This window comes from Dipodomys merriami, unplaced genomic scaffold, assembly GCF_024711535.1.
Source record: "Dipodomys merriami isolate MVZ:Mamm:240054 unplaced genomic scaffold, mDipMer1.0.p SCAF_106, whole genome shotgun sequence".
In the NCBI taxonomy this organism is placed as follows: Eukaryota; Metazoa; Chordata; class Mammalia; order Rodentia; family Heteromyidae; genus Dipodomys; species Dipodomys merriami.
Genome location: NW_027202338.1, coordinates 1,838,893 through 1,861,246, shown reverse-complemented (window position 1 = coordinate 1,861,246; position 22,354 = coordinate 1,838,893). Strand labels below are relative to the sequence as shown.

General features: G+C 56.7%; 2 protein-coding genes across 3 annotated transcripts; one reads left to right on the top strand and one right to left on the bottom strand.

Annotated features, from left to right (window-relative positions):
• Positions 1 to 2,167: 2,167 nt before the first annotated feature.
• Positions 2,168 to 18,919, top strand: LOC138813204 (mitogen-activated protein kinase kinase kinase 10). 2 transcript variants are annotated; one of them, XM_070001441.1, is made up of 10 exons: positions 2,168 to 3,748; positions 8,255 to 8,435; positions 12,249 to 12,397; positions 12,637 to 12,812; positions 14,381 to 14,627; positions 15,726 to 15,842; positions 16,409 to 16,565; positions 16,645 to 16,757; positions 17,001 to 17,648; positions 18,321 to 18,919. In XM_070001441.1, exons 1-10 carry the CDS (start codon positions 3,061 to 3,063, stop codon positions 18,641 to 18,643), a joined length of 2,799 nt encoding a protein of 932 aa, XP_069857542.1. In that variant the 5' UTR covers positions 2,168 to 3,060; the 3' UTR covers positions 18,644 to 18,919. The 2 variants fall into 2 exon arrangements, with proteins under 2 accessions (XP_069857542.1, XP_069857551.1); XM_070001450.1 differs by having other exon boundaries at positions 2,171 to 3,748; positions 16,409 to 16,559.
• On the bottom strand, positions 18,736 to 21,046 carry LOC138813213 (tetratricopeptide repeat protein 9B). Its single transcript, XM_070001465.1, has 3 exons — positions 20,582 to 21,046; positions 19,903 to 20,085; positions 18,736 to 19,293 (listed from the first exon to the last, which is right to left on the bottom strand). The coding sequence occupies exons 1-3, from the start codon at positions 20,997 to 20,999 to the stop codon at positions 19,178 to 19,180; spliced, it is 717 nt and encodes a 238-aa protein (XP_069857566.1). The 5' UTR covers positions 21,000 to 21,046; the 3' UTR covers positions 18,736 to 19,177.
• Positions 21,047 to 22,354: the final 1,308 nt, after the last annotated feature.

The following is a 22,354-nucleotide window of genomic DNA, read 5'->3' as shown; positions in this document are numbered from 1 at the left end:
ACAGACCATAAAAATGTGTGAGTGAGACACCACTGAGGCCTGAGCTGCTTAAGTCTATGTGCCAGAACCAGGTGCTTCCGATATGATGGGAACAGCTTGGGGACAGGCCCAGCCACAGCCCCCAAGTCAAATCATAGCTCTTCCCTCCAGGCTAAATTGGTATCTGAATTTATAGCACTGGAGGCCCTATTTGTCTGCTCGGGCAGCCGTACCAAAGCAGCACAGACTGGGTGGTGTCAGCAACCAAAATGTATTTTTTTCACAGTTCTGAAGTCCAAGAGCGAGGTGTTGGCAGCTTCAGTTTCTCCTGAAGCCTCTCTCCATGGCTTGCAGATGGTCACATCCTTACTGTGTCCTCATATAGCCTTTTCTCTTCTCACACATCCCTGGTGTCTCTACTTTAACTGTCATCTCTCTCCCTCCCCCCCGCCCCTCTGTTACTGTGGTTTGAACCCAGAGCCTTATGTATACTTTTTTTTTGGGGGGGGGGGGTCCGGTCGTAGGGCCTGAACTCTGGGCCTGAGCACTGTCCCTCAGCTCTTCAGCTCAAGGCTAGCGCTCTACCACTTGAGCCACAGTGCCACTTCCAGCTTTTTCTGCTTCTATGGTGCTGAGGAATCGAACCCAGGGCCTCATGCATGCAAGGCAAGCGCTCTACCACTGAGCCACCTTCCCAGCCCCCCTTATGTATACTTAAGCCAGTATTCTGCCACTGAGTTACATCCTCAGCCATAAAATTCTTCTTCCTTCCGACACCCCATCTCTCTCTACATGTTCTCACTGCCACCTTGATTTCTCTTCCTCCTCCTCCTTTTACTACTCCTCTTCTTTCTTTTTGCTGGTCCTGGAATCTGAACTCAGAGCCTGGATGCTGTCCCTGAACTTTATGTGCTCAAAGCTAGCTAGTGCTCTACCACTTGAACCACAGCTCCACTTGTGGCTTTTTGGTGATTCATCAGAGATAAGAGTTTTATGAGATTTTTCTGCCTGGACTGGCTTTGACCTGTGATCCTACAGATCTCAGCCTCTTTAGCAGCTAGGATTACAGATGTGAACCACAGGCACCAGGCTACTCAGTCTTTTTTAATTTCCATCCCTCCCCTTATCAACCCCAAATCATGGTGGTGGTTGAATTTTAAAAACTGCCTTTGACTCTTGCTTTGTCATTTATAATTTTTTTTTTTTTTTTTTTTTTTTTTTGTCGGTCGTGGGGCTTGAACTCCGGGCCTGGGTGCTGTCCCTGTGCTCTTCAGCTCAAGGCGAGCGCTCTACCATTTGAGCTACAGCGCCACTTCCGGTTTTCTGGTGGTTTATTGGAGATAGGAGTCTCACGGTCTTTCCTGCCCGGGCTGGCTTTGAACCGCGATCCTCAGATCTCAGCCTCCTGAGTAGCTAGGATTACAGGCGTGAGCCACCAGCGCCCGGCTCATTTATAATTCTGTATTGTAAAAGTGACTTCGCTTCTCTGAGTCATCTGTGAGACGGTGAAGATTTAACAATACTGTCTGTGCGATGCATTTAGCATAGATGCACACTTAGGACCCCCAAACTGAAATTCCTATTAGGGGTTGTTGGAGCTTCTGCAGAGCGCAAACCGCAGTGGCTGAGGAAACTCCCTCCTGTCCCCTCGCCCAAAGCTGGAGGGACAAGCAGGGGCGGCGGTGACATTCCCAGGAACAGTAAACACTTTGGGTAGGTCCGTGTTCCTTCGCTTACCTTTGCTTAATCCCAGCGCCCGGCGCGCAGGCGTCACCCTCGGCTCTCTCAAAGTTTAGGGCGCCGCCTCCCACAGCGCCGGGCCCAGAACGGACTACATTTCCCAGAGTGCGCCTCGGGCGGGGGCCCTGAGGGTCACCCAGCTCCCCGGTCCAGCTGCGTTTCGGGCTCGGGGCGGCATTGTCCATTCACTCAGCTCCTAGATTTCGGCTTCCTAAGCGTGTGCGTTATCCACCACCCCCATCTTGGGGGCATGAGTCCCACTCCTCTCTCTCCCCACAGAATGTGGTCCTTACTATCTGTGGGGAACCATTGGTCCTTTCCTCTCGGCGTCCCCAGATACAGGAGGAGAACCCGACACCTCGCTTTCCTCCCCAAGAGACGTCCATCGGGTCCTATCTCAGCCGGCAGCTCACAATGAGGGTCCGGGAGACAGACCGGAGGCCGCACGGTACACGGAACTACAACTCCCAGGCGGCATCGCGGCGGCGCTGCGGCCACGTCATTCCGACACCTCCAGCAGCCTGGGGAAGAGCCGCGAGCGATTGGGGGTGGGATGCGGGGGGACGAGTAGGTCAGCTCACAGCTGGGGACTGAGAGACTGCCTCGAAGCCTCACGGTTCCCCCCCGCGGAACTACAACTCCCAGGCGGCATCGCGGCGGGCGCTGCAGTTACGTCACTCCGGCACTGCCAGCTGCCCCCGGGAAGAGGCGCGCGCGCCGGCGGGCGGCGGGCGGGCAGGCAGGCGGGCGGGGGGGGAGGGGCAGGGTCTGGGGCCGACCTGGAACCCGGTACGGAAGATGGCAGCCACTCGACCACCCGGCGCGTGAGGAGGCCGAGGGGCGCGCCACCCCTTCCTGGGGCGGCCGCCCCTTCCCCTCGGGTCTCGCCATCCCTGCCCGGCCCCTTACGGTCGTGGCCCGGGATGCGGAATCCGGGGGCCGCCGGTGGAGCTGCGCGGGGTGGGAGGCGCGGGGAGGAGTGGCTGCCCGCTGCCCTCGCCCTCGGCCCCCACCGGCGGGCACGGCGAGATTCCAGACGCTGGGGTGGGCCGGGCCCTCTTAGCGCCCTGACATCTGGGGGTGGGAACAGGTGAACCTGCGGCTCGCCCCCCTCCCCACCCCCCCCACCGCCCGGCTGGGACCGCCGAATCCGAGGGGACAGCCCTGCCCTTTTCAGGGCGGGCTTTGCCTGCTCCCCCAGAGGGCCCCCCCTCTCGCCATGGCCCCCAGGAGCGCCCGTGGACCCTCAGGGACCGCCTCCCACCCTGGCCGCCCGGGCCCGCCCTCAGCATCCCGCGGGCACCCGGTGTGAAGCGGCCTCCTGCAGCCCCTCCCCCGCCCATGGAGGAGGAGGAGGAGGAGGGGGCGGCCGCCAAGGAGTGGGGTTCGACCCCCGCGGGGCCGGTCTGGACCGCCGTGTTCGACTACGAGGCGGTGGGCGACGAGGAGCTGACGCTGCGGAGGGGCGATCGCGTGCAGGTGCTTTCCCAAGACTGTGCGGTGTCTGGCGATGAAGGCTGGTGGACCGGCCAGCTGCCCAGCGGCCGTGTGGGCGTCTTCCCCAGCAACTATGTGGCCCCCGCCACACCTGCGGCGCCCGCGGGTCTGCAGCTGCCCCAGGAGATCCCCTTCCATGAGCTGCAGTTGGAGGAGATCATCGGCGTCGGGGGCTTTGGCAAAGTCTATCGTGCCCTGTGGCAAGGCGAGGAGGTAGCCGTCAAGGCCGCCCGGCTGGACCCCGAGCGGGACCCGGCAGTGACAGCGGAGCAAGTGCGCCAGGAGGCCCGGCTTTTTGGTGCCCTGCAGCACCCCAATATCATTGCCCTGAGGGGTGCCTGCCTCAGCCCCCCAAATCTCTGCCTGGTGATGGAATATGCCAGGGGAGGTGCACTCAGCAGGGTGCTGGCAGGACGTCGGGTGCCCCCTCACGTACTGGTCAACTGGGCCGTGCAGGTGGCCCGGGGCATGAACTATCTTCACAATGATGCCCCTGTGCCCATCATCCACCGGGACCTCAAGTCCATCAACAGTAAGTGGTGTCCTCCCCCCACCCCCCAACTCCCTTCCACAGAACCTCCCAAGGCCAGGCCTAGGTGATGGGAGATAGGACCAGGGACACCAGGTGGCACTGTGCTTGGGATAAAGAGGGGCAGCAGTAGATCTTCAGGGCCAAGTGAGGCCGGCCTTGCCTCTAAGGAGGCTCAGAAAGTTTGGAGACCCTTTTGGCATTGATGGTCACACCTGTAATCCTAGCTGCTCAGGAGGCTGAGATCTGAGGATCCAAGTTCAAAGCCAGCCTAGACAGAAAACATCTATGAGATTCTTATCTCCAGTTAACCAACTGGCTCCAGTAGTAGAGCTCCTGGCTGGAGTGAAAAAGCCAAGTGAGCGTTGAAGTCCCAATACCTCCCCACACTCACAGGTAGAAAAAAAAAATGTTGAAGACCAGACTGCCTCCCAGGATACAGTCACAATAGATCAATAAATATGTCTTCATGCACACAGTGACAGGCCCTACATTCCATGCCATAAACAGGACGTGCACATAGCCTGCCCTCATGGTACCCACCATCCAGTTATGGTGCCAGACAGACAAAACAAACCTAGCTTACCTGGAGACAAGGTTTCTCATCTCTGGCACCACTGTCATCAATGGATACTGCTGGCTGTACGCATCAGCATCCTTGGCCTCTACATACTCTGCATTCTCCACTCTGTCCCAAGCTAGGAAAACCAAAAGTGACTCTAGACATGGCCTCGTGTTCCCACAGGGACAAATTCACCAGTTGTTAATGGCTTCCCAAAATCCTCTGGGCAGGCCTCCAAGGCAAACTGGATGTGGCTTATATAGAAGCTTCTAGGCTCCCTGGCTGGTCACAAGTTCCCCCAAAATTGATTGGTTGCTTGAATCCCAGGTGGATGGGAAGGTTCCCCAGGACTCCCATCTGGGCCACAGAGTGACTTGGGGACACTAGTGAATGTTATTTTTTATTTTTTGGGTCCGGTCGTGGGGCCTGAACTCTGGGCCTGGGCGCTGTCCCTCAGCTCTTCAGCTCAAGGCTAGCGCTCTACCACTGAGCCACAGCGCCACTTCCGGCTTTTTTCTTTTTGCTTATGTGGTGCTGAGGAATTGAACCCAGGGCCTCAGGCATGCAAGGCAAGCACTCTACCACGGAGCCACCTTCCCAGCCCATGAATATTATTTATTAGTAGCCACACAGGGGTGGCTACTAACCACAAGCATGGTTTCTGCCCTAACATTTCATTCATTCTTTTCACAGATAGTTCTAGGGTGCCATATGCTACATACGCAGAGGAGTACACTTCCTAGCTCTCCCATACTTGTTCTGCCCCTCTCCCTCCCTTTCATTCCCTTAGTCATGCCTTCATTCCTTCTCTGGGGATCTGCAAGGCCAGGTGGTGTGCTTAAGTAAAGAGGCATCCACAGTAAATGGCCAGCATGACCCCTGTTTTCATGCAGTTCACACTCAGGCCCAGAAACCTGAGGGTCCCTCTTTGCCCTCAGCACTCATCCTGTTCCCTAATTTTTGCCACTTTGACATAATCAAAATTGTCCACTGTTTTTGTTTTTTAAACAAGTGTGTTGCTAGGCTGCATCAACTATAACCAAGCCCCTAGAACAAGTCAGAGTGGTCCTCGCTTCAGCTTCAGCTTATGTACACTCACAGATCGCTACCTGGTGCCCATATATTCTCAGGCCTGTGCCCAGACTGGAGCACTGAGCAAGGCAGAGGTAGACGGGCCCTGTCCTCATTGATGCCCACGTTTCAACTCCCCTGAAACAGCTGGTGGACTTCTCCTGAAGGCTGGGACTGGCCCTTCCTCACCCCTGCTGATTCGGACAATGCTCTGAACTCTGGGCCTGGGCGCTGTCCCTCAGCTCTTCAGCTCAAGGCTAGTGCTCTACCACTGGAGCCACAGTGCCACTTCTGGTTTCCTGCTGGTTTATTGGAAATAAGAGTCTCATGGACTTTCCTCCCTAGGCTGGCTTTGAACCGTGATCCTCAGATCTTAGCCACCTGAGTAGCTAGGATTATAGGCATGAGCCACCAGTGCCCAGCTAGATGGTTTTTTTTGTTTTTTGGGGGAGGGGTCCGGTCGTTGGGCCTGAACTCTGGGCCTGGGCGCTGTCCCTCAGCTCGTCAGCTCAAGGCTAGTGCTCTACCACTTGAGCCACAGCGCTACTTCTGACTTTTTTTCTTTTTTCTTATGTGATGCTGAGGAATCGAACCCAGGGCTTCATGCATGCAAGGCAAGCGCTCTACCACTGAGCCACCTTCCCAGCCCCTAGACGGGGTTCTTAACTAGGGTTTCCCCTTGAGACAGAGGGTTTCCTCCATACCCGAGACAGAAACAGAGTGTCTGTAGCATGGTATATCCATTTCTCCTTCCCCAAGGAGCCCCTCATCCGGTGTCCTTCATCTTTGGGTTCAATAGTTCCCATGCACAGAGCATTGTCCTAAACTCTGGGATTACAGGAATGAGCAAGGCTAGATCGGCCCCCTCCCCTCTCCATATGAGATTTACATGCTAGTAAGGAGGACTAGATGATATCTGCTGACAAATAAGTAGGTGGACAAAGGGATGGATAAGGAGATTGCCAGACTTTCAGAGGGACCAGGAGTTCTCGGAAATAAGGCGGGCTAAGGGTGGGACCGAGAGAAAGGTTTGGATCTGCTGATAAGGGAAGGCAATGTTGGAGCAGAGATTCACAAAGAGAAGACTGTGGGTCAAGAGAACTCTGGGCAAGGGTCCTGAGGTGGATGAGCCTGACCTCGGCGAGAAGCATAAGACCAGAACCTCTGGAGGGGAGGAGATGAGATGGGAAAGGTGGGCAGGGGCTAGCTCTCAGGACTCTGAGGCCATACAGAGCACCTCAAGTGTTTCCTCTGATGGTATGAGCACTAGTAGAGGTTTCGACCAGGGGATGACATGGCCACAATAAGATTTTCAAAGGGGATTGATGTAGGCCCAGCTTGGGAGATGCAGAAATAAAGCATAAGGCCAAGACAAGCTCCATCTGCCACAGCGTTTATACAGCAGGGAGGTGACGGAGACCTAAGAAGGGAGAATGCCTGGGGAGATAGTCACATGCCGAGACATCACAGGAGGCTTCTAGAAGGAGATGGCAGTGTGTGGGCAGTGTGCTGGTCCCTCTGGTCTTCAGTTCCTTGATTTGCCCCATGGGCATGACAGAATAACCTCATGCTTGTCACACTTGGGGAAATTGACAGAGACGTAGAGAAGGTGGAAAAACAAGGAACAGTTTGAGGCCATCACAGGCTAGTAACCAGAGCCATCAGGAACACACTTAGTTTCGGGCAATAAACCTTTATAATCCTAGATAGGATCTGCGGTTGTCATCCTGTTTAACACAGGAGAAATCAGTCATGGCTCCAAGAAGGTGAGGTAAATGATACATTGTTATAAAGCTAATAAGTGGCAGAGCCCACACCAGCTGCCAAGGCCTGTAATCCTAGCTTCTCAGGAGGCTGAAGTCTAAGGATTATGGCTCAAAGCCAGCACAGGCAGAAAAGTCCCTGAGACACTTATCTCCAATGAACTACCAAAAAAGCTGGAAATAGAGCTGTCATTCAAGTGGTAGATTGCCAATCTTGAGCAAAAATGCCAAGCAAGAATGCAAGGCCCTGAGTTCAAGCCACAGGACTAGCACACACAAAAGATCAAAGTAGCAGAGCTGAGATTCAAAACAAGGCATTGAACTGCACTCTGAGGGGGAAATAGTCAAATATTGTAGCAGAAAGAGTCTGATAACAGCAATAGCTTGTGTCCAGCTATTTTCTAGTCAGCCATATGCTTTTGATCAAATGACTTCTCTGAGTGCCAGTAAGAGTATATTGCTTACAAGTCCATTCTTGTGAAAGACTAGATCAGCTGTAAACATTGAATATGTGTGGATGGATCAGTCAGATTTGGTCACAGTGGTGCTGTGTAACAAAACCACCCCCCAAAAAACAAACTATCTTAACACAATTGCTTGCTACTGCCTGTATACTTGGAGCAGCAGTAAAACAGAGAGGCTTTGCCCCAGTATCTCCCATCTTTGGACCAGGGCATGTTGTTATGGCAACAGCAAAAGCTCTAGATGTCAAATAGACACTCAAAGACTCTTAAGAGCCCATCCTACCTGGGTTAGAGCCAAAAGATGGGGAAAGAGCTGTAGAATCACTTGGCAGAGTGGGCACACAGGAAGGGGTGGCACTGGGGCCCCCGGGGACTCTAGAAGACCATAGGGCTAAAATGGAGAATCATTCTTCCCTTCTAGTTTGCTGGTCCCTTGTTCTTGGCCATTCATTGAGTTTCCCAGACTCCAGGCAGAGGACAGAGGGCTCAGGGAACTTGGATAAAGCATGTGGAGAGACTTGTGGGGTTTGGGGCCAGGAAGATGCTGTGCAGAGTGGGGCTTGGTGTGAGGAGAGCCAGCAAGGCAGGTTGGCCCACGGTACCCACAGGTCTGCTGACCCTGACTTTCTTCTATTACTCCCGTTCCCAGTCCTGATCCTGGAGGCCATTGAGAACCACAACCTCGCAGACACGGTGCTCAAGATCACGGATTTTGGCCTCGCCCGAGAGTGGCACAAGACCACGAAAATGAGTGCCGCCGGGACCTACGCCTGGATGGCACCCGAGGTCATCCGCCTTTCCCTCTTCTCCAAAAGCAGCGATGTCTGGAGGTGCTGAGCTGGGGGGAGGAGGAGGAGGGCTTGGGGGGTCCTCAGGACCAGGGGAGAAAATGGAGGGGGTGGAATGTGTCTCCAGTACCCTGTACTGACAGGCTCACACAGTTACCTGCTCTGTGACAAAGGTGGCCCCAAGAAAGGACTTGAAGTAGAATGATAAAAAGAAAGTCCCTAGCTAGGTGCAGGTGGTTTATGCCTGTGATCCCAGCTACTCAGGAGGCTGAGATCTAAGGATCATGGTTCAGAGCCAGTTGAGGCAGAAAAAGCCCATGAGACTCATAACTTGAGCAAAAATGTTCTAGGACAGAGCCCTGAGTTCAAGCTCCAAGACTAGCGTGCATGCACATACACACACACACACACACACACACACACACTCTCTCTCTCTCTCTCTCTCTCTCTCTCTCTCTCTCTCTCTCTCTCTCTCTCTCTCTCTCTCTCTCCCCACTAAGAGAAGAAAGGTTTTGAAGTTTGGAAGCATGTAAGATAGTTGTAAAGATAGATGGGGGTGGGGGGGGCGGGGCTGGGAAGGTGGCTCAGTGGTAGAGCGCTTGCCTTGCATGCATGAAGCCCTGGGTTCGCTTCCTCAGTACCACATAAGCAGAAAAAGCCAGAAGTGGTGCTGTGGCTCAAGTGGTAGAGTGCTAGCCTTGAGCTGAAGAGCTGAGGGACAACACGCCTGCTCAGAGTTCAGGCCCCACAATCAACAACAACAACAAACAAGACAGAGGGTATTGGCATATAGAACGAGGAGTAGATGGCTGGTGAAGGCCATTCTGAGAAAGGGTGGCTTTGGGTCCATTCATAATGGACCCAAAGGAGCATGGTATATTCCAGAAGGTGTGGCTGGAGCAGGACAGGAAATGAGGCTGAGAGCTGCAAGGCTCAGCACCCCTGGTTTACTCAATACAATGCAGCCATTAGCCCCCTTCGGACACTCCTGTGAGCAGCGCCATCTGATCCAGCATGTTAAAAGCTCCCTTGGCTATGGGGTGACGACTGGATCTTAGGGGACAGTGGTGGTGACAGAGGATGACAAGGCCATGGCAGTGAGCATGGGTGATAGCAATAGAAACTTGTCTACCATGGGCCTCTAGGTCGCCCGTTTGCTGTTCCACCAGTTCCCAGGGTCACTGATGGCCAGGACAGCAAATGCAGGATTCTCCCGCTTCCTTAGAGCAGGGCGGCTTCTGGACACCTGTGGCCTCACGTCAGGAATTCACAATGACACCCAACATCCATCACAGCAGGGAGGAACAGAAACCCCAAATATGGGGCTGGGAAGGTGGCTCGGTGGTAGAGTGCTTGCCTAGCATGCATGAAGCCTTGGATTCGATTCCTCATGAACAGAAAAGTCTGGAAGAGGTGGTGTGGCTCAAGTGGTAGAGAGCAAAAGCAGCCCAGGAACAGTGCCTAGGCCCTGAGTTCAAGCCCCAGGACTGGCAAAAAATGAAAAAAAGAAACCCCAAATAAAAAGACCAAAGGGGCTAAAGGTGTGGCTCAAGTGGTAGAGTGCTTGCTTACCCAGTGCAAGGATCTGAGTTCAAACTCACATACTAAATTTGTATGTGTGCGCGCGTGTGCACGTGCACCACACACACACACAAAGTTTTTTGTTTTTTTTTTTGGGTCCGGTCGTGGAGCCTGAACTCTGGGCCTGGGCGCTGTCCCTCAGCTCTTCAGCTCAAGGCTAGCGCTCTACCACTTGAGCCACAGCGCCACTTCCGGCTTTTTTCTTTTTGCTTATGTGGTGCTGAGGAATCGAACCCAGGGCCTCGAGCATGCAAGGCAAGCGCTCTACCACTGAGCCACCTTCCCAGCCCACAAAGTTTGTACTTCATGTAAAGCCCAGGACTAACTGGCTGACGATGACCCAGCATGACAGATGATCCTATGCTGGGCTCCTCATCTGAGCGTTGGTGGTGTGGGGCAGAGTGACCCTCCTTTGCATGGCCCTGTCCTATACTTTTCAGGACAGTAAATACCCATTGCCCCCAGCCACCAAACATCAGCCACATTCCTCTGTCACTGAGGCTGTGAAAAACATCCCGAGAGGTTTGCAGGCACAAGGGAGCAAGCAATGAGGGGGCTTCTGCCATCTCCAGGATGTTACTTTCCTCTACCTTGCCTTCCATTCCCAAGCTTGCCTCATGACCCGAGAGGGCTACTTGAGCCCCAGCTTTTTTTGTTGGTCATGGGGTTTGAACTCTGGGCCTGGGCACTGTCCCTGAGCTCTTCAGCTCAAGGCAAACGCTCTACCACTTGAGCCACAGCACCACTTCTGGTTTTCTGGTGGTCAATTGGAGATTAGAGGCTCACAGGGACGTTCCTGCCCAGGGTGGCTTTGAACCGGGACCCTCATATCTCAATCTCCTGAGTAGCTAGGATGGCAGGCGTGAGCCACCAGCACCCAGCCAGCCCCAGCTTATGTCTACATTCTAACTGCTAGGAAAGGGAAAAGGGGCACACCTCTTCTCTTTTAGGACATTTCTATACCCTCCTTCATCCCACCGGCCAGAACCACAGTCCTTTGGGCATCCTTGGCCCCAGAGGAGGATGGGAAATCATTTCAAGCAGCTTACACCCGGCTCAAATTTGCCAGTGCTGTCACTGAAGCAGACAGGAGCTGCACACAGGTGGCAGCTCTGCCCATCTGGTTTTGGTGCCTAGAACAACAGTGCCTTGGGCACAGTAGGTGCCAAATGAATGCACGTGTGGCTTGTAGGAGGGAACAAGGATGTAGCACACATTAGGGAGTGGTGATCAGGGCCCAGCGGGTGCCCAGAATCCTGGTGAAGGGGGACACGCCCAGGGCAGTCGCACAGTGAGTTCTCCCCACTCTGGGATTGCCAGTTGTTGAGTTGAGCATGGTGGGCGCCAGCCAGAGGTAAACCCAAGTGTGACTCCACCACGGGACGGCTGTGTGGCCTTTAGTGGGCAGCTTGGGCTCTCTGAGCCTGTGCCTGTTCCCCCCAAAACACGGGCATCATACCAATACCTTCTGCCTCACAGGCTGTAGTGAGGATTACCCAGCGTGCCTGGCACAGTGCCTGGCCTGGAATAAATATTTCCTCAGTGGGGGCTGGGAAGGTGGCTCAGTGGTAGAACGTTTGCCTTGCATGCATGAGGCCCTGGGTTTGATTCCTCAGCACCATATAAGTAAAAAGAAAAAAGCCAGAAGTGGCGCTGTGGCTCAAGTGGTAAGCGCTCACCTTGAGGTGAAGAGCTGAGGGACAGCGCCCAGGCCCAGAGTTCAGGCCCACGACTGGACCCCCCCCCAAAAAAAAAAAAATTCCTCAGTGAAAGATAGTGTTAACTTTTTTAGAGGTAAGGGCTGTGGGTCCTGCGGACATACAGAAGAAAGTCCTCTTCTCTTGTCTGGCTGTGGAGTCAAGGAAGGCTTCCTGGAAGAGGAGGCAATGTGAGCTGAGACACACCAAGGAAGAGGTGCTTTCATCAAAGGAATGAACGGCACGTGCAAAGGCCAGGGTTGAGAACAGGGATCTTACTGTTCTGTGTGACTGCAGGATGAAGCCGGGCTGGGCTGGGGACTGAGTGTTTAGAAAAGTTGGGGCTCAGAAGGATGGATCTGCCCAGTAGGCATGGGTGGGGGCATCCTACTGAAGGTGTTCAACCTGGGGCCAGGGAAGGGCAAGAGCAGATGGCTGGCTGGCCCATCTTGTTCATTGGAGAAGCGGGTCTCAGAGGTCAGATAGGATTCGGGTGGTCACGCTGGGCGCAGGACTGGAGCATTGGGTGAGGATCTGGGGTGGCTGTGCTATCATTCCATCCTCTCCCTCCCTGCAGCTTCGGGGTGCTGCTGTGGGAGTTGCTGACTGGTGAGGTCCCCTACCGAGAAATCGATGCCCTGGCTGTGGCATACGGCGTGGCCATGAACAAGCTGACCCTGCCCATCCCTTCCACGTGTCCCGAGCCCTTTGCCCGCCTCCTGGAGGGTGAGCCAGGACCCTGTGGGGAGGGTAGGCTTTGCTTAGGGGGGCAGGGGATCTTAGGCCTGACCTCCCCCCTTCTCACTATCATGGGGTGGGGGCCCAGAAAGTGCTGGAACCCAGTTGACTCTGGGCAGCTCCTTCCCTGCCTTTCTCTGTGCCAAGCTGTCCCCAGATGCCCTGCCTGCCTCATTCAGGCTGATTCCCGCCACCCTCTTCCCCCATCACTTCCCTTCCCACCCCAGAATGCTGGGACCCCGACCCACATGGGCGGCCAGATTTCGGCAGCATCTTGAAGCGGCTGGAAGTGATCGAGCAGTCAGCCCTGTTCCAGATGCCACTCGAGTCCTTCCACTCGCTGCAGGAAGACTGGAAGCTGGAGATTCAGCACATGTTCGATGACCTTCGGACCAAGGAGAAGGTGAATGCGGGATAGGGGGCAGGGGATGGAATGGGAGCCCTGATTTGGGTGCCTTGGGAGGCTCAGAACCCCACCTCATGGACCCCAGCCTGCAGGTTCAGCAGGATCTTTTTGCACATTCAGAAAAGACAGTAAGAACAAGGCACAGGGTGCCCATGGCTCACGCCTGTCATCCTAGCTACTCAGGAGCCTGAGATCTGAGGGTTGTGGTTCAAAGCCAGCCCAGGCAGGAAAGTCTGTGAGACTCTTATCTCCAATTAACCACCAGAAAACCGAAAATGGCACTGTGGCTCTAGTGGTAGAGTGCTAGCCTTGGGCTGAAGAGCTCAGGGACAGCGCCCAGGCCCAGAGTTCAAACTCCACAACTGACAAAAAAAAAAAAAAAAAAAAGAAGAACAAGTGCCCTGGCTGGGTATACGTACAGATACCTGTGTGTCTGGGATTGCCCTTAAAATACTACAGCAGGGGGCTGGGAAGGTGGCTCAGTGGTTGAACACTTGCCTTGCATGCCTGAGGCCCTGGGTTGGATTCCTCAGCACCACATAAGAAAAAAGAAAAAAGCCAGAAGAGGCGCTGTGGCTCAAGTGGTAGAGTGCTAGCTTTGAGCTGAAGAGCTGAGGGACAGCGCCCAGGCCCAGAGTTCAGGCCTCACGACCGGACCCAAAACAACAACAACAAAAACACTACAGCAGGCTGGTACTGGTGGCTCATGCCTGTAATCCTAGTTACTCAGGAGGCTGAGGATCGAGGTTCAAAGTCAGCTGGGGCAGGAAAATCTGTGAGACTCTTAATCTCCATTGAATCATCAAAAAGCTAATGAAGCTGTGGCTAAGGTGGTAGAGTACCAGCCTTGAGCAAGAAAGCCAAGGAACTGCTCCAAAGTCCTGTGTTCAAGCCTCAGGACAAACCTAAATAAATAAATATCAGCAAAAAAAAAATGCAAGGAGGGCAAAGATAAGGGCAGGAAGGGGACAGGAGATTTGTAAAGTGTAGATAGTTGTGATGAACAATGGATGTATAAATTGTGGATAAGTGCACTATGTGCACTATTTGGTCTTTGTAGATGTTTGAAGTTTTCTAAATTTCAGAATTAAGCCAGGCACTGGTGGCTCATGCTTGTAAGGCTAACTACTAAGGAGACTGGGATCTGAGGATCACAGTTCAAAGCCAGCCTGGGCAGGAAAGTCTGTGATACTCTTACCTTCAATTAATCACAGAAAAAGCTGGAAGTGGTGCTGTTGCTCAGTGGTGGAGTACTAGCCTTGAGCAAAAGAGCTCAGGGACAGCACCCAGTCCCTGAGTTCAAGCCCCAATGAACAAACGAGTAACTACATAATACATTGCAGAGTTAAAAGATAAAAAAAGAAAAGGGACCCTTCCTCCTTGGGCTACCTCAGCTCTCCTACTAGATCTAAAGCTAGTGATGCTTGAGCTGGAGCTGTGAACCCTGTGTGTCCCACCGTGGATGCCCAAGTGCAGGGTGCCAACCACACCCAGCAGCTCCAAGATCACCCTGTCTCGGGGTGCAGAGAGGCTAAGCCCACCCGCCCTGCCCCCTCCCACTCCAGGAGCTCCGCAGCCGGGAGGAGGAGCTGCTGCGGGCTGCACAGGAGCAGCGCTTCCAGGAGGAACAGCTGCGGAGGCGCGAGCAGGAGCTGGCCGAGCGCGAGATGGACATCGTGGAGCGTGAGCTGCACCTGCTCATGTGCCAGCTGAGCCAGGAGAAGCCCAGGGTCCGCAAGCGGAGGGGCAACTTCAAGCGCAGCCGGCTGCTCAAGCTGCGGGAAGGCGGCAGCCACATCAGCCTGCCCTCCGGTACCACCCTGTGTGTGTGTGTGTGTTTAGGTACTGGGGTTTGAACTCAGGGCCTTAAGATCTTGCTTAGCTTTGTCACTCAAGGTTGGTGTTCTACCAATTGAGCCATACCTCTATTTCCTGCCAATCATTTCTTAGACGTACATCATCCATTATCCTGTATTTTTCCACAGCTGTTGGTCACTGTTAGCATGTCTCCCTGCCCCTTGAATTTCCTAGAGATTGCTGTGAGGGTACCTCAGGTGAAATTGCTGATACTCAGCCATTTCTGACTTAGAAAACAGATGTTTAGGTAGGGCATGGTGGGATATACCTGTAATCCCAGCTACTGGGGTGATGGAGGTAGGAGGATTGCAGTCCAAGGCCCGCCAGGGCAAAAGCACAAGATCCTATCTGAAAAGAAAGCTAGAACAAAAGTGCTGGTGTGTGTGTGTGGGGGGGTTTGGAAGGTGGGGGGTGGGCAGGCATAGTTGGAGTGGTAGAGAGCTTGTTTTAGCAAGTAGGAAACTTTTGAGTTCAATACTGCCAAAGTAAAACCGTTTTTTAGGAAAACATTTAATCGAGCTGGGTCTGTGGTATAGTGGTAGAACACTTGCCTCGGATGCAGGGGGCCCTGGGTTTGCTCCTCAGCTCTGCACAAAAGGAATTTGTAAAGGTCTATTTGTAGATCTCACCAATTTATATCTGAGGGAGAGGGGGAGCAGGTTCATATGCCCAGGTTCTCCAAACACGCTTGAAGGTCTCCAGTGACCAGATTGTCTGTTTAGATTTTAGATGTAGTTATAATTACACAAGGCAGGATGGAAGGCCCATCCATCGCCTGTGTTGCGCCACTCCCATTTCAGAGCCAGGCTCATGGCTACCACGTTGGACACCCAGGCCTAGCTCCTCAGCGACGCCTGGCTAGATTGTAGACCTATGCCTTACACCTGCTAAATCATGGATTTGCATTCTAAGAGAGTTGCAGCTGGTGCCCATGCCATGAACTTGGGACTGCACTGGCTCCAGTGATCTGGGTGGTGATCCAGGCCGCCATTCCCCTGTACCAGTTGCTCGCCACACAGGGACTGGCTTGGCAAAGTCTCTTCCTCCTTGCAGGGTTTGAGCATAAGATCACAGTGCAGGCCTCACCAACCCTGGACAAACGGAAAGGCTCAGATGGGAACAGCCCCCCTGCCAGCCCCAGCATCATCCCCCGCCTGAGGGCCATTCGCTGTGAGTACCTGTGGAGCCCTCAGCAGTCAGTCAATCAACAAGGACCAAGACAGTCCCGCCCCTTCCTTCCCTCATTCTTGGGGAGCACAGATAAATCTGTAGGCTGGAAAATTTTCTTTTTTCTTTTTTTTTTCTTTTTGTCAGTTGTGGGGCCTGAACTTTGGTCTAGGCACTGTCCCTCAGCTCTTCAGCTCAAGACTAGCACTCTACCACTTGAGCCTCAGCACCACTTCCAGTTTTCTGAGTGGTTTATTGGAGATAAGAGTCTCACGGACTTTGCTTGCCTGGGCTGGCTTTGAACTGAATCCTCAGATCTCAGCCTCCTGAGTAGCTAGGGTTACAGGCGTGAGCCACCAGTGCCCAGCTTAGGCTGGATAATTTCTAGTCATGATCAGACAGAAGGGGAGAAAGAAGACAGTGGGGATACTACATGTGTGCACCCCCTGCCTGGCCCCTGGACTCCTGCTGTGTACCGTCAGAGGGTCCCTCCTGCAGGGACACCTAGAGCTCAGCCAGGACAGATGGAGTCCCCAAGACCCAGAAATCACGCGTCTTCTCTCCCGTAGTGACTCCTGTGGACTGTGGTGGCGGAGGCAGTGGAACCTGGGGTCGCAGTGGGCCCCCCAAGAAGGAAGAACTGGTCGGGGGCAAGAAGAAGGGCCGGACATGGGGGCCCAGTTCCACCCTGCAGAAGGAGCGGGCTGGAGGAGAGGAGAGGTGCCGGTGGGGCCCCCCACCCTACCCCGTGCCCTCCCAGGCCCTCCCACGGCGGACACCCCTCATGTCTCTGTACCGTCTTTAGGCTCAAGGCCCTGGGGGAAGGAAGCAAACAGTGGTCATCAAGTGCCCCCAACCTAGGCAAATCCCCCAAGCACACCCCTATCGCCCCTGGCTTCGCCAGCCTCAACGAGATGGGTAAGAGGTTGGGGTGCTGGGGAGGGGTCTGGACAGAACCCAGGGCGGGTGGGCATACTTGGGTGGGGGAGGTCCTGGTCCCCAGGGGGTGGGGGTCGTCAAGGAGCACCCTACCCCGAGACTTTGGAGGTGGGAGAAAGTTGGGAAGATGGGAGGACGGTGGTTAGTGAGGTTGGAGGTCACTCTGGGTATGCTTGGGAGCCTGGGCTGGGGGCAGCCAGTGATGGCCTTCTCGGGTTGCAGAGGAGTTCGCAGAGGCCGAAGGAGGCAACAGCGTGCCACCCTCCCCCTATACCCCCACGGCGTCCTCGCTGGCGGTGCCGCCCCCCGAGCCCGCCCCGTCCCCGTCCCCCGGGGCTCCCACGGCCCGGGCCCACGGCGCGCGGCGACGCTGCGACCTGGCGCTGCTGGGCTGCGCCGCGCTGCTGGGCGCCGTGGGCCTGGGCGCCGACCTGGCCGAGGCGCGCGCGGCCGCCGATGGCGAGGAGCAGCGGCGCTGGCTGGACGGGCTCTTCCCCCGCGCGGCGGGCCGCTTCCCCAGGGGCCTCAGCCCCCCCGGGCGCCCCCCGGGCCCCCGCCACGACGAGGACGCCACCCCCGGCCCCGGCCTGGCACCCTCCGCCACCCTGGTGTCGCTGTCCTCCGTGTCCGACTGCAACTCCACGCGCTCCCTGCTGCGCTCGGACAGCGACGAGGCAGCGCCTGCCGCGCCCTCCCCACCGCCCTCCCCGCCCGCGCCCGCCTGCAACCCCCTGCTGGACCTGGAGCTTGAGAGCTTCAAGAAGGACCCACGCCAGTCGCTCACGCCCACCCACGTCACCGTCACACGCCCGGTGAGCCGCGGGCACCGGCGGACGCCGTCGGATGGAGCGCTGGGCCACTGCGCGGCCGGTGAGTGGGGGCCTCCAACCGCACGTGGTAGGGCTGAAGCTTGCTTGCCACGACTGCTTCTGGGGCCAGGCCGGGTGTAGAGCGCTATCACCCCAATCCTCCCCGCGGGGAGGCGCTGCTCTGCCCATTCAGAGAAGGCAGTGTCTGGGATCTCCGCCATGTTGTCTAACCCCAACCCAGCCCCGTGTAGGAGGGAGGATAAGATACTGACTCAAGAGCCGCACCGAGGACCCTGCTCCAGGTTGGGCTTGGTGTCTCACCTCTGTAATCTCAGTTATCCGAGAGGCACAGTTTAAAGGCCCTCCGTCCAGCCTAAGACACTGGAAAATAACTAAGGCAAAAAGGCGTCAAGTGGTAGAGAGCCTGCCTTGCCAACAGCAGGCTTCGAGTTCAAATCCCAGTTCCCAGAAATGGAGGGAGGGAGGGAAGGAGGGAGGGGTGAATGGGTGAATCCTGTCCTCCAAAAGTGTGTAGTTCTACCCAGAAGATGGAGCTGTTGGGAGTAGTGGGGACCTAGTCGGGGTCAGGTGTGGCCCCCGGGATGGGGGTCCACTGCTGGACAGTGGGACCAGCCAGATCCACAGAAGGCAGGAATTCCTCTTGTCCTTCTGACATGCCGGCATGGACTCCCCTCCCCCACCCCACTCACCTCACGCCTTCCTCTCTCCCCAGGCCCTCGAGACCCCCTGGACTTCCCCCGCCTGCCCGACCCCCAGACCCTGTTCCCCACCCGACGCCGGCCCCCCGAGTTCCCTGGCCGTCCTACCACTCTGACTTTTGCCCCGAGACCCCGACCAGCTGCCAGCCGCCCCCGCCTGGACCCCTGGAAACTGGTCTCTTTTGGCCGGACACTTGGTATCTCGCCTCCTAGCAGGCCAGACACTCCAGAGAGCCCTGGGCCCCCCAACATGCAGCCCACGCTGCTGGACATGGACATGGAGGGGCAGAGCCAGGACAGCACCGTGCCCCTGTGCGGGGCCTATGGCTCCCACTGAGGCCTGCCCGCCACCGCCCGCCCGGGCAGCCATGAATGTAGCGCCCCAGGCCCCGCGGCAGCCCGTCGCACCCTGGCGGGGAGAGGCCTGGGCAGGATACTCACTATTTATTGGGGAAGGGAGGAGGGGGGAGACACTTAATTTATTCCTTTGTACCCCAGGGGGGTGGAGCCCTGAGCCCACCCTGCCGCAGGGGGAGGGTCGGCAGGGATTCTCAGGGACGGCATCGTGGGGGATTTGGCACAAAACAGCATTAAAGGTAACCCCTGCCCCCGACCTCGCTCTGCTCTGTGTCTTTCCCCCACCCTGGTCCCGATGCAGCCTTGACTCCAGGGGGCACTCGACACCCCACACTCCCTTTCCCAGTGTCTCTCCGAGCCGCAGGTCAGGGCTGAGAACCAGACCTGGGTCCCCACAAGAACACCACACAAAGTCATGGTCATCCGTGACAGGGCTTTACCGGCGCCCCGCGCGCCGCGGCCGGGGGCAGCTACAGGGCGATGTGGGGAGCGGGGTGGAGACGGCCACGCAGCCTCAGCCCACCACATCCCGGGCCGAGGCCCCGGCGCCGTGGCCGCCGTCTTCCCGCTGGAGGCCACAGCGGTTCATCTTCAGCTGGGTCAGCTGGATGTAGCGGAGCACGTTGGTGTCTGCAGGGCAGGTGGGCAGGGGGTGACCTGGCTATCCCCGGGAGGGGAGGGGAGGGGAGGGCGGGGTGGGGGGTGACAGCCACCCTCACCTCCCACTCCTGGCCCAGCCCTTCCCCAGAATCCCGGCGGGGCAGATAGTTCCCGCCTCCCTGCCAGCCACGCCCTTCACAGGGGCGGGCGCCGGCGCCGGCTGGCTGGCGCTCCTCCCCGGTGGCATCTGTTCTCACCACGCCACTTCCCAGGAAAACTCTTCTTGCCTCCACGCCCACGCCCCTGCAGCACGCACCTGCTGTGGCTCCCCCCCCCCCAAGGCCGACACCTCCAGCTCTGCCACTCCCTACGCAGCCCAATTTCTCGGCCTCACCTGCCCTGGGTCAGTGAGTAGGCGCAAGTGTGAACGGGTAGCGTGTGAGGAGTGGGGGGGGAGGGGGAGGAACAGGGCTGGAGATCGCTCGTGCCTAGGGTTGCGGCCGGCTGGGGAAGGGGAGGTGTCAGGATGGCAGGTGAGAAGAGGGAGGGGGGCTCTGCCCTGCCCTGAACCTCCTGCCTGCCTTCCCTCACCCTGCCCCCCCAACCCAGCCCTCACCCCCGCCCAGCCCTCGCCCTCACCTGTGGGCTCCCGGCTTCGGGCCTCCTGCAGGTAGCGCAGGGCGCGTGCGTAGTCGCCCAGGTGGTAGAAGGCGATGCCGGCGCGGTAGGTGGCCTTGAAGTTGCCCTGCTGCTTCTCCAGCACCTTCAGACAGTACTCACGCACACGCTCGTAGTTCACCAGCTCTGACTGCAACAGGCAGGCTGCGGGGGCCGGGGTGGGGGGTAGTGGTGGTGAGCCCCGAACTCCATGCCTGCAGCACCCCTGGAATCCACGTGACCTGGAAGTACCCGGCCTCTGCCCCCCCAGCCAAGGACAGTGTAGGCCTCCAGGGGGCGCCAACCTGTTACCCCATCCGAGGAGAGTCAAGCTGTGCCCAGCCAGGAGGCGCAGGAGACCCCGGGGAGGGGTGGGCGAGGGCATGTCCGGGGTGCGCCCTTGCCACCTTCCGTGTGCCCGAGGCAGGGGAGGGGAAGGATGACTCAGGGAAGTGGAGTTCTCAAGACTCAGCCCCAACCCCAGTTCCTGCATCCCTGTCTGCCCCCCATCCCTTTCCTTGATCAAGTTCTGAGGTCTGTCGCTTTAAGATTCCAGGATCTCCACCCACCCAACACCTGACCCTGGTCGCCCCCTGACGCCCCACCCTGTCCACGCATGCCCCCCTGACGCCCCCTGCCACCCCACCGACGGCGGCCGTACCCGTGAGGGAGTCATAACACTCCACCTCGGTGCTCTCCACCAGGCGCCGCTGCTCCTCGCTGAGGCGGGCGGGCCCTGGGCCGGCGGCCGGCCCGGGGGCCGGGGCGGGCAGGCCAGGGCGAGCCCCCTGCGCCGCCTTCAGCTGCAGCAGTGCCCGGTGATACTTGCCGATGGCTTCCCGGAACTTCTTCTCCCGGTAGCAGCGCTGGCCCTCTGCCTTGAACGCCACAGCGGCCCGTAGGCTGCTGTCGAGCGCCGCAGCCAGGCCCCCCGACGGTTCTGGGGCCGGACCTGGCCGAGCTGAGCCATGGCGGGGACCTGGGCCGGGGCCCGGCGGGGAGAGGGCGGGAGGCGGGCGCGGTGGAGGCTCCGGGGCAGCGCTGAGCATCAGCACCGGGGACAGCGCGCCGCGCTGCATTGTGGGAAACTCCTGCGGCCGCCGCTGCAGCTACCGCATCGCCCCCCGCGGGGCCGGTCCCCACCCTTTCTCCGCCCCCGCACCTCCCGGCTGCCGACTCTGGCTGCCCCCTATGGGTCTAGAGAAAAGACTCCCCCACCTCGCTCACCTTCCAATCTGCCCCTGTCGTGGTCCTCTAGCCGCCTCTCCCTCGTTCCCGCTCCCCTGACCGTCCCCACCCTCCTGCCTACTCTCCACTCCCCTACGTCCCAAGGTTTTTGGAAGAAAAGGATGAGCCCGGGGAAAAGAGCAGGAAGGCTGGGTTTAGCCCGCTAGCTATTTGGTACTTTGGATGAGACAGGATATGAGCTCAAGCCCCACACATTTATATTACCCAAATAAAATATTACTTTCTCGCTTGGATATGACTTGGACCGGTCACTGAAATTACCCTAGAACTCGGTATTCAGCAACATGAAACAGTATCTACTTTGGGTATGTTTCCTTTTTATGTAGGCAACAAATTATCACTGATCTCTGTGCCCAGCTCTGTTCTGGAAGTATCCGAAGGAAGCCCCTGGCCGAAGGGGTAAGGGAAAGCATCCTGGAGGAGGGGGGTGACTCTGCAATCAGGAAGAGATCTTATTGCCCTCATGAAGCTTATGACACAGTGGGAGAATCAGAGTTAGCAGCACAATAATTAAAAAAAAAAAAAGATATCCAAATGAGGAAACGTCATCAACCCAGAACAAAACTTAAGGGGACCCCACTGCAACAAACAAGCAGTGCAAGGTGGTGCATGATTGTAATCCCAGCCACTCCAAATGCATAGGTAGGAGGATCTTGGGCTGAGGCCTGCCCTGGGTTAGGGGAGGGAGACTCTCCCTGAAAAATAACTAACCCAAAAAAGAGTGGGGAGGAGCATAGCTCAAGTGGTAGACCTCTTGCCTAGCAAACACAAGGCCCTCGGTTCAAACCCCAGTACTGCCAAAAAGAAGTATGACTCACTAGGCACCAGTGGCTCATGCCTGTAATCCTAGCTACTCAGGAGACTGAGATCTGAGGATTGCAGTTCAAAGCCAGCCCTGGCAGGAATGTCTGTGAGATTCTTATCTCCAATGAACCACCAGAAAACCAGAAGTGGCACTGTGGCTCAAGTGGTAGGGCTTGCCTTGAGCTGAAGAGCTCATGGACAGCTCCCAGGTCCAGAGTTCAAGCCCCACGACCACCACCACCACCAAAAATAACAACAACAAAAAGAATGAAAGAAAGAAAAAGAAAAGTATGACTCTCTCCCTCATCCTTAGGGTCCAACTTCAAACCCCCTTATTCCTGAGTTTGAATTCCCAAATGCTGCATTCACCCTTCATAACCTC

What these genes read in the sequence shown, in the direction of transcription:
- LOC138813204 (XM_070001441.1), top strand. Translation starts at nt 3,061, where the DNA reads ATGGAGGAGGAGGAGGAGGAGGGGGCGGCCGCCAAGGAGTGGGGTTCG. An exon ending in GGACCTCAAGTCCATCAACA is followed by an intron (nt 3,749 to 8,254) that starts GTAAGTGGTGTC and finishes TCCCGTTCCCAG; the next exon opens with TCCTGATCCTGGAGGCCATT. An exon ending in CCGCCTGAGGGCCATTCGCT is followed by an intron (nt 15,843 to 16,408) that starts GTGAGTACCTGT and finishes TCTCTCCCGTAG; the next exon opens with TGACTCCTGTGGACTGTGGT.
- LOC138813213 (XM_070001465.1), bottom strand. Translation starts at nt 20,999, where the DNA reads ATGCAGCGCGGCGCGCTGTCCCCGGTGCTGATGCTCAGCGCTGCCCCG. An exon ending in GTGTTATGACTCCCTCACGG is followed by an intron (nt 20,086 to 20,581) that starts GTACGGCCGCCG and finishes CGGCCCCCGCAG; the next exon opens with CCTGCCTGTTGCAGTCAGAG. An exon ending in CCGAAGCCGGGAGCCCACAG is followed by an intron (nt 19,294 to 19,902) that starts GTGAGGGCGAGG and finishes CCTGCCCTGCAG; the next exon opens with ACACCAACGTGCTCCGCTAC.